Source organism: Osmerus eperlanus, chromosome 5, assembly GCF_963692335.1.
Source record: "Osmerus eperlanus chromosome 5, fOsmEpe2.1, whole genome shotgun sequence".
In the NCBI taxonomy this organism is placed as follows: Eukaryota; Metazoa; Chordata; class Actinopteri; order Osmeriformes; family Osmeridae; genus Osmerus; species Osmerus eperlanus.
This window is the reverse complement of record NC_085022.1, coordinates 12,867,092-12,885,488: the sequence shown is the minus strand read 5'-3', so window position 1 is coordinate 12,885,488 and position 18,397 is coordinate 12,867,092. Positions and strand designations below refer to the sequence as shown.

The following is an 18,397-nucleotide window of genomic DNA, read 5'->3' as shown; positions in this document are numbered from 1 at the left end:
GAGAGAGAGAGAGAGAGAGAGAGACCATCTGGTTAGAGATCAGTTCTAAAACGGTCTGGTCTGATGGCTAGAGGATTCATCATCAGTGCAGACCTCCACATCCTCTCCCCATACTGAGTGACAGCTGTCGGAGGGGGACTTAATGGAGTTGTAGGGAGAGATTACCTTGAGAGAACTAAGACTAATGCCCCTGCTAGCTCTGGTCCTGATGGCCCTTCAGCTCTAGTATGGGGGTGTATTCTCCTTGAGGACTGCTGAGGTGAAGGCTACACTGTCCTTAGACTTGCTGGTGTCTGTCTACCTGGCTTGGGTGAAGCCTCCCAGGGGGACACACATCACACACTCCCTCTAGTGGTGCAACTGGAGACTTTCACCCTGGGGCTGTGCTCCAGGGGCTTTTACAACCTGTGCCGTCTTTATAATGTGTCTGGTGTGGATGTGTGCTGTCTATAGGTTATCGACAATAGTATTTACTGATGGTGTGTGTTTGTGTGTCTGTAGTTTGTGTACAGTAGTATTCACTGAGGGTGTGTGTGTGTCCTCAGGAGTAGATGATGGGGCTGATATCCCAGAGAGATGGTTTCTGGGATCTATGAGAGGATCCAACAGAGAGAGCTCCGCTCCAATGAGGATCATGTGACCTACGTCAGCCGCGTGGAGCAGTCGATACTCGGCATGAAAGACCGTGAGTATTCGTGTGTCTGTGTGTGTTTTTTTTGGTGTTTTCTTTTTTCACCAGCACTGGTGAAAAACACTCATGTTTCTTTCAATATATTTGCCGGTACTGGTGAAAAACATTCGTATTCCTTTCTATTTTCTCTCTTTTTGTCCTAATATGTTTGTACTGTTCTGTCTTTCTTTCTACCCTGTCTCTCTCTTCTCTATACGTTTGTTCTGTCTCTTCCCTTCCTCTCTCCTCTATCTCACTCCTCTCTTTCACTCTTTTCTCTCTCCTATCTCTCTATTTCTCCCTGTCTCTCTCCTCTATTTCAATCTGTCTGTGTCCTATCTCTCTCCTCCTCCTATTTCTCTGTCTGTAGATCCTGTCTGTGCCCCACAGGCGCTTGGTGTGTTGCTGTCGCCTGTTGAAGTGTCAGACGTCAACAAGCCTCAGAAACAGAAGCTGTCGTCTCACCAGAGAGAGGTTTTCCTTTTCAACGACCTCCTTCTGGTGAGCACCCTCATCCTCTACACCTAGCACCTCTCTCTGGAGCTGCGCGCCTCCCAACTGACTCTCTTTCTGTGTGTGTGTGTGTGTGTGTGTGTGTGTGTGTGTGTTGTGTGTAGATCCTCAAGGTGTGTCCCAAGAAGAAAACATCTGCCTCGTACACCTTCTGCAAAGCCATGGGTCTACTGGGCATGCAGTTCCATCTGTTCTCCAATGAATGTAAGACACACAGAACTTCAGACTCTCTCCTGTATCACTTATGTATGACATCACTTATGTATGACATCACTTATGTATGGTAGTTTCTCCTCCTCCTTCTGGGGGACTAACAGTGTTTGTGTGTGTGTGTTGGATGATGTGTGTCCCTTGTCCAGGCTATGCTCATGGCATCACCATGCTGAGCCCCTTCACCTCCGAGAAGAAACAGCTGGTGAGTTTCTGCTCCCCCAGCGGATGAGGAGCTGCGCAAGTTTGCCGAGGAGCTGCGAGAGTCCATCACCGAGGTCAACGAGATGGAGCAGATCCACATCCAATGTGAGGATGGATACACGCATGCAAACACCCACACACTCTTAACACCTACGCACAGGCAGACCCGCGAAGAACGTCCATGTGCGCCGCACACACACTCACAGAGACAAACATGCGGACACGCAACACGTGCACAACGCACATGCACACACGTGCACACACACACATGCAAACACATGCAACGCGCTCAAACACACGTACGCACACACGTGATGCGCACAGGGCAAGGAGACAGAGATAGAGGATAGAGGTCATGGCTTTTGGGGGTTTATATTTGTGTTGTACAGGGGAGCTGGAGAGACAGCAGGGGATCCAGCCTCACTCCTCACACACCAACGGCAGCCAGCTGGACACCCACACAGGACACGGGTCTCCTCAGGTACCTCCCCACACACACCCTCCACAACACGGAGGGAAAAAGGGAAGAGAGAGACAGAGAGAGAAAGATGGGAGAAACACAAGACAGAATGAGATAGTGAGACAGAGAGACAGAGAGAGAGATAGTGAGACAGAGAGAGAGAGACAGATAGATAGTAGTGAGACAGAGAGAGAGAGAGAGAGAGAGATGGTGAGACAGAGAGAGAGAGAGACGGTGAGACAGAGAGAGAGAGAGACGGTGAGACAGAGAGAGAGATAGTGAGATAGAGAGACAGAGAGAGAGAGAGATGGTGAGACAGAGAGAGAGAGAGAGAGGAGAGTGAGAGAGAGGGAGAGAGAAGAGGAGAGAGAGAGAGAGAGAGAGAGAGAGAGAGAGAGAGAGAGAGAGAGAGAGGAGAGAGGAGAGAGAGAGAGAGAGAGAGAGAGAGAGATGGTGAGACAGAGAGAGATTCCCTCAGCCTCAACTCTCTCTCCTCAGGTCAGCAGGACACTTATGAGAAGACAGGCAACAACAACAACACAGTGGAGGTGAGTGACACACACTCACCAGGTAGGTGTGTGTTCTGTGTTTGTGTGTGTTGAGTGTGCGCATAAATGTTCTGGTAGACTTGTGCTTTGATCTGGGTGTAGCGTGTGCTTCATGTGTATCTTTGTCAGTGACCTGAAATGAACTGTGTGTGCTCAGGCAGTTACACCACATATTTGATTTTCCTGGATATTAGATTTCTGCTTGGGGAAATGGTCGAAGGGTCGATATGATACTGCCTGGTTGGTTGGCTGGAGTGTGCTTTATGGACGGTGTTGGCTGCAAGGGCTTCCCTCCATCAGTCACTATTAGTTATCAGCTAACTGCTTACAGCCTACGCTAGTGGAGCCTCATGACTGCATCATCAGCCACTTTTAGCTTTTAGTGCACCGCTAACTCATCAGACGTCTTCCAGCCTTAAAAAAATTACAATCAGACCCAGAAGGTTTTTCTAAAACCATCTCCACTGCCACTCTCTAGCTTGATGCTATATCCAGTATGTCTGTGTATGTGTTACGTGTGTCTTTGTGAATCCAATCCAGCTTCTTTCCTACAAATGCCCAGAGTAAAGATAGAATTCCTCCCCCCCTCCCTCCTATCCATTCTCTTTCTTTCTCTCCTCTCTCCCTTCTTTTTTCTCTCCACCTGCCCTTCTGTCCTTCAGAGTTGCATATAACTGTGTCAGGGCGACACCCCACCCTCGGTGTCAACTCCCCACTACCCCACTCGCTCCTCCCTCCTACTGTGCTAGCACACACACACTTTAAACTCTCCTTTCCACCTAGGTATGAATCTGGGCTGGCGTGCGTGTGTGCATCTGCATGCGCTCCCTCCCTGCATGCCTGCATGCTCGTGAGTGTGTAACCCACCAGAGGGCTGCGTAGAGGCTGCGTTCAGGCTGGTAACTCCTCATGCGTTCTCTGACTGTTTCTAAACTAGGGTGTCAATTCACAACAGGCTGCAGACATACCACAGCTGAGCCCAGCCCAGCAATTGAATCCACTGCTCGGCCCTGCCGCCCCCCCCAGCCCTGCACAGCCCCGGCCAGCTGGGGGAGCTCCGCCCAGAGACACTCATTCAATGCCAGCAGATCGTCAAGGTCATCGTCGTGGACCAGAGTGGGCGAGGGCGGATGGAGGCTTTCCTCAGCCCAGAGCCCTACCTCCCACCGCTTGATCCAATCAGCTATGTCCACACCCGTGCATGTCAGGGAGGGCGACGGCCCCCCAGCCCCCCCTGCCCCCGCCTCCTCCCCCGTATAACCACCCCCACCAGTTCTGCCCCCCCGACTCTCCCTATGCCCCTCCACCACACTCTGCCCTACCCAATAAGGAGGAGGAATTCCAGCGGCTCCCGCAGCATCGTCTGACAAAACTACAATTCCCAGTTTCCATTACCAACTTCCTGATGGTCCATTCAGAGGAGTCTCTTATCTACAATACATACAATTACTTGTATATTGCAGAAGGGGGTAAGGGACTTAAATGAAAAATGAAGTTGGTTGGTTGAGAAGAAAATGGAGATGAGGAATTAAAATAATACAGAGAATTCAGACGTAAGTCTAATCACATAATCAGTATTTTTGAATATCGAGTCGTTTTCAAAAACATTTGTAAAGACGATTTTCTAATCTCGCATCTGCACATATTCTAAGATTGAATACACCGTCTTGTCTGTTTCTCTCACACATTAACTTGTAAACAAGACCTTGTGATTCCCACCCGTTTATGCACCTCAAAACATTTTTCTTTGGCACGCAGTGTGGCTGTGATGTGTGTTAATGACTGTAAAAAGCTGCCAGACAGACTTGCACAGGCAGCTTCAGAAGGGGTGAGAGGGGTCGGACCAAAGCCAGGCATCCAGGATAAAGGACATGGGCCTGTTCTGTCACTGGGCCTGAAGGACTCGAGTCTGTTTGGCTAAAACCACAGCCACTCCTCCCCTGTAGAATCCAGATAGTGAGCAGTGTGACACATGCCCATCGCAATCTGAATTGCTTTTTTCCTATTCAACATGTGAGTGGATTTCAAGTGTGGAATGGAGGTGTATGTGTGAGAGTTTAATGCGGGGGTTATAGCTGATACTCAGAATCTCTGTAGAATTAGATGCTTAAGAGCTCAGGATAAAATGTGCTTCTCATTACCACATATCTCCTATCCTCTGTCCCTTCCCAAGGGTTTAGAGCATTAAGCCATTGTATATTTAGCATACTAACGGAAGACATTGAAAAGGGCCTGATTTGATTCAGTCCTGAACTGTTACAGTACATTAATAGGGTTTTTTTTCTTGGCCTATTCTGAACTAATTACTGTGAATAAGGGATTTCCATTGAATACACTTCTCATTCCAGGATTATGCTTAATCTGGAGTCTGGGAGAGTACTCCTGGGATTAATGTTGTACAATCTAGTTCCATACAGGGTTACCTAATCTCACCTCTTATAGTATCTCTTATGGTCCCTTCCAGTCACCTGCTATGTTCTGTAAACGACTGCATGTTACAGAGGGATGTTACACACACACACACACACACACACGGCACACTCACTGAGCATAAAAATATTGACAGATACATGTTATTGTTTAGAACACTGACTGTTGCATTATCAGAGTATGTTTATTTATCTATAAAATGATTTCAGTACAATCCCCAAGTCAACCTGAATATTGTAATAATATTTTGAGCAGTGAATTAGTACAGGCTATGGAGCTGACCCAGGAAAATAACACAGATGTTCATTTTTGTATCTTTTGCACCACAGAGTATATTGTTTCTTGTTACGGTGATATAGTTTGAATATATACAGTGACTGGAGTGCCAGTGTGTGTATCGACATGTATGTAGTTGTATAGAGAATATCTAGTTTAAATAGAGAAAAGAGCTATACAGATAAATATTAGATGTATACCCTGTTGCCATGACAGATGGAAAGGAGGCAGATTTTATATATTGCAGTTTTGTTACCATTAATTTGATCATATTACAGGTATGACATGATAGTAATGTCAATGATGCTCTTTAATGGTGTGAAAAGGGCTATGCTGTACAGTAAATGTAACACTGCAAACACAGACCTACTCACACACCAATTTACAAACATACACACACACAAACACACACACACATTAAAGCTGCCAAAATACATTTAAAATCCCCCATATGTGAGGTTATCTTGAAAATCTGTTGATTTAAGAGTTATCAACCCAATTAAGTTTGTCTACTAAGTTGGAGTTTCATTTGCTACAGTATTCTACAGCATGATTTGCAGGAATTTGAGATTTTAACTGTATCATTGTTCAGGGCATGTTGAGTTGATTGGTCATTTTCCACCTCCCCTTTCCTCTCCCATGCCCCCCTCCCCTATGGATGGTTGTCATGAATTTAATCCAGTCTCTCCCACCTTTACTGTAAAGCACTAACAGTGACCTGTGCACCATCACAAAGTGTTTATAAAGAATATTTATAAGAAGATGAGAGTGTTTACCTATGGAATACAGTATTTATAAAGTTTTATGTTTGAAGAGAATGAAAGAATAAAGTAGTTTTTACTGCGTCCTGACTGTGAGTGTGTGTGTGCGTGTAGTGTGTGTGTAAAGACAGAATAGTTCCCATTCACAGTATAGAAAGGAAGGAGGCAGAGGGAGATGATAGGGACATAGTAATACAGCAGTACAGTATAGTATACAGGATTTTACTTCTTGATCAAAACAGATATACTGTACACTCTGACAGGAATACTTCAAACACCCTGACAATAGAACAAACCAACACAAAAACAATATTTGGCTGAATAACTTATTTGACAAAACATAATAACCAAATGTAATACATAGTGAAATGACTAGTGCAAGATACTTGTATGCATCCATTCACCTCAAATGATTGTGTCCATCTCCACTCCTCTCTCTCTCTCTCTCTCTCTCTCTCCTCTCTCTCTCTCTCTCTCTCTCTCTCTCTCTCTCTCTCTCTCTCTCTCTCTCTCTCTCTCTCTCTCTCTCTCTCTCTCTCTCTCTCTCTCTCTCTCTCTCTCTCTCTCTCTCTCTCTCTCTCTCTGTGTTTCCATTGGTGAGGACTTGTGTGTGGGCGGTTGCAGAGAAGCTGTTGTTTAGACTCTTCTGGAACTGGTCTGGGGCTTAGCTCTGGTCTCATTACTCTTCTTCTCCTCTGCCTCTCACTCTTTCATTCCTACCCCCGGTCTCTCCCTTTGTCTCTTTTCCCCCAATCTCTCCAAGTTTTCCCCCTTCCTACCTGGAAAGGTCTATTTGAGGGTCTTTTTTGGCCCTATGACTCAGTGTCTCTTCATCAGACACCAGGTGTAAATGTGTCGGTCATTACATGGTGGTCTCCTCCCATTCCAGCTCAATATCACCTGCAAACGCCAAGAACAGGGTGAGTGTTTGTGTGCAGGCTTGTTTGTGTGTTAGTGTCAATGCGTGTGCGTTTGTGGGTGTGCTTGTGTGAATGTGTGGGTGCTAGTGTTAACGTGTGTTTGCTTTGTTAGCGTGAATGTGTGTGTTTGCTTTACCCTCCATTGCGTCCAGCGAGTCCATCTTCTCCAGGGCAGAGTAGTTGACGAACCAAATGGACTGGCTGTTCCCTTTACTACTCAGGAGGTCTAATGTGCTTTGGTGCAGGAACATGTACTGTGCCTGAGAGAAAAAACACACAAACACATATCTGAACAATTTTATTTTGCTGTCGAACACCAAATGACGTCTGACTTGTGTGTGGGAAAGGTGAGAAAGGCCTGAGTTTGAGTGCGAGACAGGCTTGTGTGTGTATGTGTGTGTGTGTGTGTGTCGTTAACTCGCATGCACTCACCAGATTCTGTACCATGCACATCCTCTCACTGCGTAGCTCTGCCACCAGTCCGTACACATCCACAAAGTCATGGTCACTGATGTGCTGAATGAGGTGGTCGAGAGCGATGAACACACCTGTCCTGCCCACACCAGCACTGCGCACAACACACACACACATAGACACACACACGTTCAGGTCATGGCACCACAGTATCGGCGCAGATTCAATTCCAGTTCCCCTCGTGCAGTCCAGTCCTACCTGCAGTGTACCACCATGGTGGTGTTGTCATGCCTGTTGGCCCGAATGGCTTTGACAAACTGGATGAGAGTGCTGCTGGACTCAGGGACCCCATGCTCTGGCCAGGACGTGTAGTTGAAATGATGGACCACCATATAGTCCCCATGCTGCACACACACACACACACACAAATGGAAGGAGGAGTAGAGAGGAGGAGGAAGTCGCAATCAGTTCAAGAGGTCGTGAGCTAGATTTCTAGTTTGTGAGAGTGTGTGCAGTTGCATGAGTGTGTTTGTGTGTGTGTGTGTGTGTGTGAGAGTTACCCTTTCAACTTTGAGTGCTCTGACAGTCCAATCTGGGTAGACGTCCTCGGTCAGCTTGGTAATGATGATGTCGCCAAACACTGTCACCGGCTTGTTGTCCTCCGGCCAGTACTGGTGACACCGGATCTGAACACACACACACACACAGGGTGACCCCTGATCTGAGGGAACTGGCATCGGATAGTCCTCCTCCACCAGACCCAGAGAGACGTCTTACCCTGCCCTTCTCATAGCACTGTGTGAGCATGGCGATGGTGCGTGTCCTGGTCTCCCAAATCATCCTCCAGAAATCTGCCACAGTGCCAGGCAGAGGACCCTGGGTAGCTATGAACTCATTAGGACACAGATAGCCCTACACACGGAGGGAGAGACAGTAAAGAGAGAGAGACATACAGTATATAGAGAGAGAGAAAGCAATGAAGGTGAAGGTGCGCAAGCCAAAACACACAGATGTAGAGGTGTCCGATGCTCACAGATGGTAGGAGAGGCTAACTCATGCCAGCAGTTCTGACTACCCCCCAGGTTAGCTGCTATGCTGCCAGGGAAACTCACAGAGATGAAGCTGGCGTTAATGTAGTCCGACCCGGGCATGCCTGGCTCCGAGAGCAGCTTCACACGGTTGTTGTTGTCTGGAGAGCCAACAGAGAGAGAGTTTGTGTGTGTTCTGTACTTAACTAGACATCCACACAGAAGGAGACAGCATTAAGCAGCAGTCTTGGCCTGGTCCACCTACATGGCTTGATGTTGGTGAAGCGGTTCTTGGACCTGTTCCAGGGCAGGTCTGCATCTGAGGTCGCCAAGTCCTGCAGCAGCTTGGGAAGCTCCTGCATTCGCACACACACACACACACACACACACACACACACACACACACACACACACACACACACACACACACACACACACACACACTCACACACACACACACACACACAGGCAGACACACACACAGGCAGACACACACACAGGCAGACACACACACAGGCAGACACACAGACACCGAATCTAGCAGCAGGTATTGTACTGTATATGTTCTATGAAAAGTAATCTTCTACTGTACAGTATATAATCACACACACAGTTTGGAATAGTACGTACAGAAAATTCCTCCTGGAACTTGGAATTGTCATTGGCACACAGGTCTTCCACGTGCTGCAGGAAGGACTTCTTATTGACCGGTCTGAGAGAGAGAGTCAAGGGAAGGGAGAGGGAGGCAAAACGAGACAGGTTGAACAGACATGTCATGAAGCCAATAACCGCTAAGCAGCACTCAGTGTGCACATTAGCAGCAAGATAACTTACTTGAGGGACTTCCTGTAACTGAGAAGCCTGGAACAGAGTTCAGAAAGAAGAGGGTAAGAACCAGACTACAGTTACACACTCTCTTTATCGTTAGCAGCAGACACGGCTAACAGACACAGCAAACACAGACACAACTACAGTCACACAACAGGAGGAAGAAACTCGGGCTAGTCTGGTTAGTTGTGACAGTTAGCAAGAACAGAGAAGGCCGCTTCACATAGCTCACTCCACCTCAACCAACAGCATTGCCAGAGACACCAAACCACACACTCTCCTAGCAGCCTGACATCCACACACAGGTACAACAGCACAGTAATGAAAGAGGGATCAAACCACACATCTCTGACTGTGAGGAACACATACCCTGCCTAATAATGGTCTCCAGTTAGAGATGGATGAAGTGACTGACTATTTGATCTAGGGCTAGACTAACAGTGCAATCCCCACGTACATGGGGACTTATTGACACCACGGCACAACAGCAACACACAGTGGAACGCTACACACACAGTGCCACCCAAACTTACTGGATGACAAATATCTCCTTCCGTCTAAAGAAGAAAGAAGAGTACCTGGAGAGAGAGCGTGGGTGAGGGGTTAGAAAGCTAGCGTAGCTTTGTGCGCGGTCTCAGGCAAAGCCAGGAGGCCATCATATGAAAGCAGCAGTGTGGACGTGTTGTTGTGTGTGCGAGATAGATACGTTCAGAGCGTATTAGTCAAGTTGCATTACTATGGCAACTCCAGAACGGTGCGCCATTGCCTGCGGTCTACTGTTGGGCTTGGAAGGGGCTTAGCCGCATGCGCACACACACACACACACACACACACACACACACACAACTGACCGGTGTAGCTTCTCTTCCTTCAGTTCCAGGTCTGCCACAGTGATCAGCTGGTCTAGTTTAAACTTGGTCTCAATAATCTCCGCCTCTCTGGGAGAATAAGTCCCGCCCTCCTTCTGGCGCTGGCGAATCCTGCCATGGGAAGAGGAACACGTCAATCACTCGGAACCCAGGGGGCCTGGCGTGGCGGGTGTGATCAGTGCGTGTGTGTCCCCGCGTGAGAGAGCTCCTACCTGACGGAGGCGTAGATGATGAGGATGAGGAGCACAGCCAGGAAGAAGGAGAGGAGGACGCCCAGAATGATCTGTTCATCCCGGGTCAACAACCCATCCACTGTGTTCGGGAGAGAGAAACATGTTTCTCCTTCGTTTCTCTTTCGTTGACTTATCGAGTGTGCTGTCTTTAGGGAACTCTGTGGGGTTCAAAGAGGTGTGTATACCTGCCGTTCTGACATGCTCGGAGAAGTCCGAGTCAGTGTACTGTCCGTTGATGTTAGTGGCCCGGAATCGAAATCTGGCCAACACGCAGCACAACACAGCTTAGAGGCAGCTCTGAACATCTAAATGGACTAGTTGTGTTTAAGAGCTGTTTGTGTGTGTATGTGTGAGTGTGTGTACTCACACATAGACAGTGTTAGGTTTGAGGGGTCCATTGCAGAGCGCGTCCGTCCTCTCCTCGGCCAGACAGTGGTCGTCCTCTCCTATCACGTACACGTCTGGAAGACGCTCGCCACCGTCTCGTACGAACACGCTCCTGTCCGGCGGTGCGTCCCTGGCACACGAAGGGTTAGGGAAGCCCGAGTCCGTCAGGTAGGGGGTTGGACGATGGAGGTAGGCGTTCTGCCAGTTGGTCAGATTCCTGCTGTCCATCACTGAGACGAAGGACAGATGGGCCAGAGGCCATCCAGTCACCAGAGGGTTGAAGGCTCAAATCCCTTTCACCACTTTGCTTCATTTGAACATCTATGTGTTTCTGACCATCTCTAACTTTGTGTATGTGTGTTTGAGTATGATGTGATCAGACACAGTAATGTCAAATGACTAACATAAATGAGTGAGTATAACAACATACCACCTGACTCTGCCACAATGACCTGGATACTACTGATTGGCCCATTGTCATCGCTATAGTAACAGTGGGGCATGAGGATGCTGATGCTCCTGGAGGTTACTATGGCAACTCCAGAACGGTCCACCATTGCCTGCGGTCTGCTGCTGGGCTTGGCAGGGGCTTAGCCACACACAAACACACGCACATACACACACACACACACACACACACACACACAGAAGCAGATTCTTTATCAGATATGATGATGCCACACATGAATGAGTAAGCAAGGCTCCCTGAGTCAGCAGAAGGCCAGTCAGCATGGTCTGTGTCAGGTCTGCTCGGAGGCAGTATGGAGACGTGGCAGGATCTAAACAGGGCCTCACTCTACCTTTGATCCCTGTGGTGATTTTCACCTCTGGGCTGGGGGGGCTTAAACCTGCTCCATTCACTGCTGCTATCTGGAGAGAGGGAGGGGAAGAGAGAGAGAGAGAGAGAGGGAGGGGAAGAGAGAGAGAGAGAGGGAGGGGAAGAGAGAGAGAGAGGGAGGGGAGAGAGAGAGAGAGGGGGAGGGGAGAGAGACAGAAAGAGCGAGAGAGAGAGAGAGAGACACGGAGGAGAAGAAAGGGAGGGGATGAAAGGAAGGCACTGACAATGATGAGTGAGGACAAGGAATGACATTGCTGAGGGAGGGAGGGAGGGGAGCATGGAAGTTGCTGTCCTAAGAACTCTGTGGGGTCCAAAGAGGTCAGTGAAGTGAGTCAGTGTCGAGATGTGCGTGTGCCAGAATGGACACACATGTGCCTGTGTGTTTGTGTGTGCCCTTACATGAATGTCTGTTTGCGTGTATGTGTTATATGTATTTATGTTTGTTTTTGTGTCCGTGTGTGACTATGTGTTTGTGTATGTGTGTGTGTGTGTGAGTGTGTGAGTGTGACCCTCACCCGTATGCTGTAGTTGAGTCCTCCCTTCAGGCCATATATGACAGCGGTCAGGGTGTGGTTCTTGTGGTAGACCACGACCAGGTCATTGATGGTCATCTGCAGTTTACCCTGGCTATACACCTGGGCTGTGTAGGAGCTAATGTTCCCATTGGGCTCCTCGGGGGGAGCAAAGTTCACCAACACACGTGTCACTTCCTCTGGAATTACCAGCAGGGTCACGTTTGTGGGGGGGTCTCTGGGCTCTGGGGGGAGTAAAGGAGGAGAGACGGAGAAAAGCGAGACGGAGAGGAGGGTATAGAAGGGAGAGAGGGTTATAAAAGGGGAGAGGGTATAAAATGAAAGCCAGAAGCGAGCAAGAGAGTAAGAACTAATTCCAGAGAGTACTCTCAAGAATCGACCTATTCAAAGGAGCCTACATAATATTGTCAATATGGGAATTCTTTCACGAAGATAAACAAGCTGAGAGGTGCTGCTGTCAACACTCACAGACCTCAAAGTCATTCCTGTGTGTGTGTTTGTGTGTTTGTGCATGTGTCTGCTCCTAACCTTCCTCCAGAGTTCGGATGATTAGGGGCGGGCTCGCCTTCCCGTCCGTCCGAGCGTTGACCACAAGTCCCGTGAACGCGGTCACGGTCACAGAGTAGCGAGTGAACGCCGTCAAGTTAGACACCACCAGGGTCCTCATCTCACCGGGAGCGCGGACCAGAGAGCGGTTGACCCATATGCTATCCAACTGAGACAGGACCACGCCCAATAACAACAACTTGATTTGTATCTCCAGATTCGATGGAGTGCGTGAGGGTGTGTGTGTCTGTTAGAGAGGAACTGAACTGTGTGTGTGGTGACTCACAGAAAAGATGTCTATGAGATAGGAGGTGGGGCCAGAGAGCACCGCGGGAGCGTCCCATTGGATGCGGAGGCTGTTAGACGTGGGGGTCACCGCCAGGGCACTAGGAGGGGCGTCCGGGTCTGGAGGGAGAAACAGAGGCAGAGGGAGAAACAGAGGCAGAAACAGGGACAGAGACATAAACACACATAAATACAGTGAACCGTTTTAAATCACAGCAGTGTATTTCGACAGAATGTTTGGGGACAATTTGAAATGCGTACTGCCTGCACTCTTGTATGTGTGTATGCGTGTGCGTACTTCCAGCCAGTGTGCGCGTGGAGCTCCAGGGTGTGGGTTCCCCCTCCCCAGCGTTGGTCAGCGCCACCACTCTGAAGCGGTACTGTCTGTACTTGGCCAGAGACCGGAGGGTCACGCTCGGGTTCTCCCCAGAACCACCAGAACCATTCACAGGCACCACCTTCCTGGAATCCACACAGCCAGGGCCCAGAGTGGGGCCAGGCTCACCACCGGGGGCCGTGTGTGTCCCGGAGCCTGGGCTCCCGTCTGACTGGCAGGTGGTGGAAATAAGCTCCACGGTGATGTGGTACTCAGTGAGCATGCCCGACGCGGAGAGGGGCGGAGCCCAGCGCAGGGTCACAGTCGTGGGCGTGACCCCAGACACGTTGAGGAACCGAGGGACACCTGGAACTGCAGAAGAGGACCCGGGAGAGAAGGGAGCAGAGGAAAACACAAGTTCACACGACATCTTACAGCACAGCGGAGTGGTGTCCTGTAGATAAAGTGATCCCACACAAGCAGGGCTGGATAGAGCAGTATGTAATGAAGGGTCACACACTCCATTAACTGCAGCACCGTAGCAAGATGCAGTGTGTACACAGTACCCCACAGTGTCTAGGCAGTAATACCAATGTCCAGGAACCCTACCTGACTCAGGTTGTGTGTCAGCAGTGCAGTTGATCTTCTCCCCAGGGCCAGCGGAGTTGACGGGCGTCACAGTGAGTGTGTATTCTTCATCCGGGTGGAGGCCACTCACCACGTACTGGGGTGCGGGGGCCTGGTGTGTGAGGGAGTGTGTGTGGGAGTCCACCTGGATCTGGTAGAAGAGGATCTGGCCGTTGGGGTTGGTGGGGGGTTCCCAGGTCAGCTGTACTGAGTCCCAGCTCACCCCTGAGCACAAGAGGTTCCTCACAGCATCGGACACTGGGGACGCATACGAAACAGAAAACACACACACATTCAGAAAGAACACACACACACACATACAGAAAACACACGCACACACATACAGAAAATGCACACACATATGCAGAAAACAGTCACACATACAGAAAACACACACACACACAATCAAAAGGTGGAATCAAAAGGTGTAAACGAAAAATGTGTCCAAGATATTTTTTGTCTTGGTGTTCATTTGTGAGGTCTGTGTGAGATCCTGCTGGTGTGTGCTCGCTTGTCACCTGACTCGTTGGTGGTGAAGGAGACAGCGAGGCTGAATTGGTCTCCATGGCCCACTCTGGTGTAGCTGCACACACTTATCTCATAAGAGCTGTGAGGCCTGAAGCCTGCCAGGTGGGCTGCCGTCCACGGACCTGAGGAGTTCTAACACGCACACGCACACACACACACACACACACACACACACACACCAGCGGAAACAAGAGGTACACTTCAACAGGAGAGCACACACAATCACATGAAATCCATTCCTAGTTGAACTGGTGGTCTGGGCCCAGTGTGTGTTTTTGTGTGTGTGTGTGTGTGTGTGGTACCTGGTATGAGACTGTCTGTGTGTTGAGCTCGTGGATCCTGAAGCCGTAGTGTGTGACCACTCCATTAGGCTCCAATGAGGGCTCCCAGCTGAGCCACACAGAGGAGGCAGTATGGTTAGAGATGGATAAATTCCTTGGAGGGGACATCGGCCCTGAAACACACACACAGAGACACACACACAATATGGAGGGTGACAACGAGGCAGGATCAGGCTCGGGATTTGGGGTAGATGAAGTGGGCGAGGGGGGTCAGAGGTCAAAGGTGACCGTGGGGATCTGACCTGCTTCGTCAGTGTGCAGCAGCAGCAGGAGAGCAGGGCCCGAGCCCTTGCGCGTCGCGGCGGTGACGGAGAGGTTGTAGGATGTGTAGGGCTGGAGCTGGGTGAGGGTGAGGGTGGTGTTGGGGGTCTGGGTGGTGTTGGACCCTCCGGGGCCAAACAGAGTGACAAGGTACTCGGTTATTTCTCCGTTGGCCTCCAGGGGGCGCTGCCACGCCACATACAGAGAAGACGAGGACAGATTCCTGCTGGACACCAGCACTGGGGCAGAACTAGGGACTGGAGAGAAGGGGGGGGGGGGGTTAGGGGTGTGTGTGTGTGTACGCATGTGTGTGTGTGTGTGCGGGATAGAGGGCTCACTGTCATCGTCCGTCCTCAGATGCAGCGTGCTGGTGTGATTGTGGGCCGGGCCGGCTCCGGTTGCCGGAGTAACCGTAACCACGTAGGGGAAGTACTTCCTGAGTTTGGTGAAGAGGAAGACGTTGTCTGTGGTCGTCTTGGTGATGGTCTTGTTGACCAGGGAGGGGCCGGCGTTGGGTCCTGGGGGGCCGGGTATGTGGCCTGCCTCTTCTAGGGTGAGCAGGTAGAAGGGGCGTCCGTTGGGCTCCTGGGGAGGGTCCCAGCTGACGATGATGGCGGTGGAGCTGAAGATCTGGGCGCTCAGGTTGTGGACCGGGTCACTGGGGACTGGGGGGAGGAGGGGAGTGGTGTTACTCTCCAGGACTGAGCAGCATTAGTACTGGTACTACGGAGTTATACGTAAACAGCAAATTAGCAACATTGATCCATGGAACAAACACACACTGGGCCCTTAGGAGGAGAAACATGCCATTAAACTGTGCAGTAATGATCTTTATCATCATCATCATTATTATTGTCATTATCATCATTGTCAGACAGTCAGAATATTGGGCAGATTCATAATTACAAACATTTATACAGTGGAACCAGGAAACGTTGAGGAAGGAGACTTTTCAAAAAGAAAGATCAAGTTGAGAAAGTTGACATTTCACAAGAGCAGATACTCATCCCGAACACATCCACTTCCTGCGTTCATCCACTTGGCCCCTCCCCTGGTCCCTAAGCCTGCCTAGGAAGTGTAGTTGAGGATCAACCAACACAAGAGAAAGGGAAAGTGAAGAGAAGGTTGACCATGCCCCCTTCTCCTCTACACTATAGAGGGTGAGTGGAGGAAAGTGGGGTGGTGTGTGCGGGTCTGAGCCCAGGGATGTGAGTCCCTGCTGGGCTTGGCTGGGCGCGAGACGCAGGGTGGTCTGGAGCTCCGGGGCTTGGCTGAGTGAGGCTGGAGCACAGGTAGAGACACACAGTCAGTGGCAGTAGTTAGAAACAGAGACAAGAGTTCTAAACAGTCGCCTGCTCATGGGTGCAGTCTACACAATTTTTCCCAAAATCACATAAAAAATCTTTTGAAAAATAATAATTGCAGCCTAAACTTGGAAAAGATACAAGATGAAAACATATTTGCTTTTCTCGTTAGTTGTCTGATATTCACTGGCTGACGTCTGGACCAGAATTTATTATACGTTAATTACAACATAGGCCTGCAGTACTTAACAAGACTCAGACTATGAAATGCAGTATTACAATCCTACAGTAAACAATACTGTGCTATTTTGGAACCACAGGTTTCTATAACATTTTCCCCTGTTCAGTAAAAGGAAATACAAACTGGTTGTCTCTGAGTTACAATGAGCTCAGAAGGACAAAAAGAGCCAGTTTGACTGACAGTTGTCTCCTTCCACTAACAAGCAGAAAGCCAAACCTTTAAATCGCAGAGTTTTTACGTGATTTTATCAAGAGCTTGGGAAAAAACTGCGGAGACCCCCTTTTTTTCTCCCCATATCGATTTGTTTCTGGATCTGTCAGGTGGGTCTGTGTGTTCGTCCCGTATAACTGACTAATCAGGTTTTGTTTGTCAGTCTGTGTCTATGTCTGCTCAGTGTGTGTGTGAGGGAGAGAGACTGACCGCTCTCAGGAGTGAGCATGGTCAGGGGGGCGCTCCTGACCCCTCCGTCTCCCTGTATGGTGCTGGAGGTCATCCACAGACTGTAGTTACTGCCCCCTAACAGACCAGACAGGCGGTAGGAATACAGCCAGCCCAGGGGCCCAGGGGCCAGCACAGACACTGGGGCTCTCTACACAGAGAGAGAGAGAGAGAGAGAGAGAGAGAGAGAGAGAGAGAGAGAGAGAGAGAGAGAGAGAGAGAGAGAGAGAGAGAGAGAGGGTGAGAGGGATCACTCCATTACCGCTGAATATAATTACCACACAGTCCAGTCCTGCGTGAGGCTCACCTGCTGTTTCTCAGTGGTGTTGTCCATGTATTGTATGGTGTAGTGAGTGATGATGCCGTTGGGCTGAGTGGGGGGGTTCCACAGCAGAGTGGCAGCAGAGGAGGTCACGTTCACCACTGACACATTCTGAGGGGGGTCAAAGGGCTCTGGGGGAGACGACACACAGGGACAACAGCTGTCACCATACATTAAGGTCCATAAAAAGTAAACAGTGATACTTAATAACTGTGTTTACGGTTCTGCATTTGTGTGTGTGTATCTGTAAGTGTGTGTATGAGCAGAGATGATGCAGAGATTTTCCTTCAATTCCTTGCTACCGTATTAGCACAGGGCTGTACATTAACAATAACAGGCGTCATTTCAGTCTTAAAGTTGAAGGCTTTTAGTCAAGTTGTATTGTAATGGTTACTTTCAATGGTTCCTTTCATTTTCCAATGAGGTACAGTGCCCTCCAAAATGAATAAGAGCATATAGTATATATAGTATATATATGTCCAGTATGCTATGTCTGATTCATGAAAGAAAGAATAAAAGCCTGATCACCAAACCATGTTGGCTAGGGGCCCATCAAACATTTGTGCCCAGGGGTCGGAAACTTGATGATTCAGACGTACTCTTTGGCCGGTTGTCCGTGTTGAAACAAGCCGCAAACGGTACAAGGACAAGAACACTAATCCTACCCCTTTAGCCTCCTCGTCAGTTTCTAGAGACATGGATATAGCGAGCAAACAGGCATACGACAGGAACAATGTTCTTTCAGTTGTTGTTGTCTAATTTATGTGGATGCAATGCAGGAAGACAAGACTATTTTACAGCAATGCATATTACAAAGGAATTAAATACAAATGTTCATGTAAACATAGCAAACAGCCCCCAGGCAGAACTGTACATACAGCGCTGTATGGTGAATTAGGCCTACAATTATGACAACTGGCTCAACCATTGTGCTATATGACGTATGGAATGATCTAAATATCTAGATGTTTGTGGGGGTAATAAGACTATTTAACAGAGAACCAATATAAATGACAGAAGCAGTTGATCATCAACTGTTGATGATTCAGAAAACAGCAGACGACTG

General features: G+C 49.1%; 3 protein-coding genes across 3 annotated transcripts in view; 2 read left to right on the top strand and 1 right to left on the bottom strand.

The window, feature by feature from the left end:
* Window positions 1-467, top strand: part of ddx11 (DEAD/H (Asp-Glu-Ala-Asp/His) box helicase 11) — a 5,048-nt gene extending 4,581 nt beyond the window's left edge. The window contains exon 18 of the mRNA XM_062460801.1: window positions 454-467. Coding sequence (XP_062316785.1) covers window positions 454-467 — 14 coding nt within the window. The remainder of the gene's footprint in view (window positions 1-453) is intronic.
* Window positions 468-576: 109 nt separating this feature from the next.
* iqsec3b (IQ motif and Sec7 domain ArfGEF 3b) lies at window positions 577-2,074 on the top strand. Its single transcript, XM_062460800.1, has 5 exons — window positions 577-685; window positions 1,041-1,171; window positions 1,288-1,387; window positions 1,543-1,702; window positions 1,987-2,074. Exons 1-4 carry the CDS (start codon window positions 577-579, stop codon window positions 1,623-1,625), a joined length of 423 nt encoding a protein of 140 aa, XP_062316784.1. The 3' UTR covers window positions 1,626-1,702; window positions 1,987-2,074.
* A 4,459-nt stretch (window positions 2,075-6,533) lies between these two features.
* ptprq (protein tyrosine phosphatase receptor type Q) overlaps window positions 6,534-18,397 on the bottom strand; it is a 31,042-nt gene continuing 19,178 nt past the window's right edge. Inside the window, 28 exon segments of the mRNA XM_062460799.1 lie at window positions 6,534-6,972; window positions 7,129-7,252; window positions 7,425-7,560; window positions 7,665-7,810; window positions 7,967-8,092; window positions 8,184-8,318; window positions 8,519-8,595; window positions 8,700-8,790; window positions 9,065-9,146; window positions 9,269-9,295; window positions 9,796-9,840; window positions 10,114-10,242; window positions 10,344-10,443; window positions 10,550-10,623; window positions 10,732-10,981; window positions 11,182-11,340; window positions 11,552-11,621; window positions 12,105-12,346; window positions 12,651-12,837; window positions 12,955-13,073; window positions 13,252-13,641; window positions 13,879-14,154; window positions 14,415-14,556; window positions 14,727-14,878; window positions 15,008-15,283; window positions 15,365-15,691; window positions 16,992-17,160; window positions 17,317-17,462. Of these exon segments, the coding sequence (XP_062316783.1) occupies window positions 6,935-6,972; window positions 7,129-7,252; window positions 7,425-7,560; window positions 7,665-7,810; window positions 7,967-8,092; window positions 8,184-8,318; window positions 8,519-8,595; window positions 8,700-8,790; window positions 9,065-9,146; window positions 9,269-9,295; window positions 9,796-9,840; window positions 10,114-10,242; window positions 10,344-10,443; window positions 10,550-10,623; window positions 10,732-10,981; window positions 11,182-11,340; window positions 11,552-11,621; window positions 12,105-12,346; window positions 12,651-12,837; window positions 12,955-13,073; window positions 13,252-13,641; window positions 13,879-14,154; window positions 14,415-14,556; window positions 14,727-14,878; window positions 15,008-15,283; window positions 15,365-15,691; window positions 16,992-17,160; window positions 17,317-17,462 (4,235 nt within the window). The 3' untranslated portion in view covers window positions 6,534-6,934.

Excerpts from the sequence above, each read along its gene's own strand:
- iqsec3b (XM_062460800.1), top strand. The coding sequence starts at position 577 with ATGGTTTCTGGGATCTATGAGAGGATCCAACAGAGAGAGCTCCGCTCC. Across the intron at positions 686-1,040 it reads GATACTCGGCATGAAAGACC|ATCCTGTCTGTGCCCCACAG; the intron begins GTGAGTATTCGT and ends CTCTGTCTGTAG. Across the intron at positions 1,388-1,542 it reads CCATCTGTTCTCCAATGAAT|GCTATGCTCATGGCATCACC; the intron begins GTAAGACACACA and ends TCCCTTGTCCAG.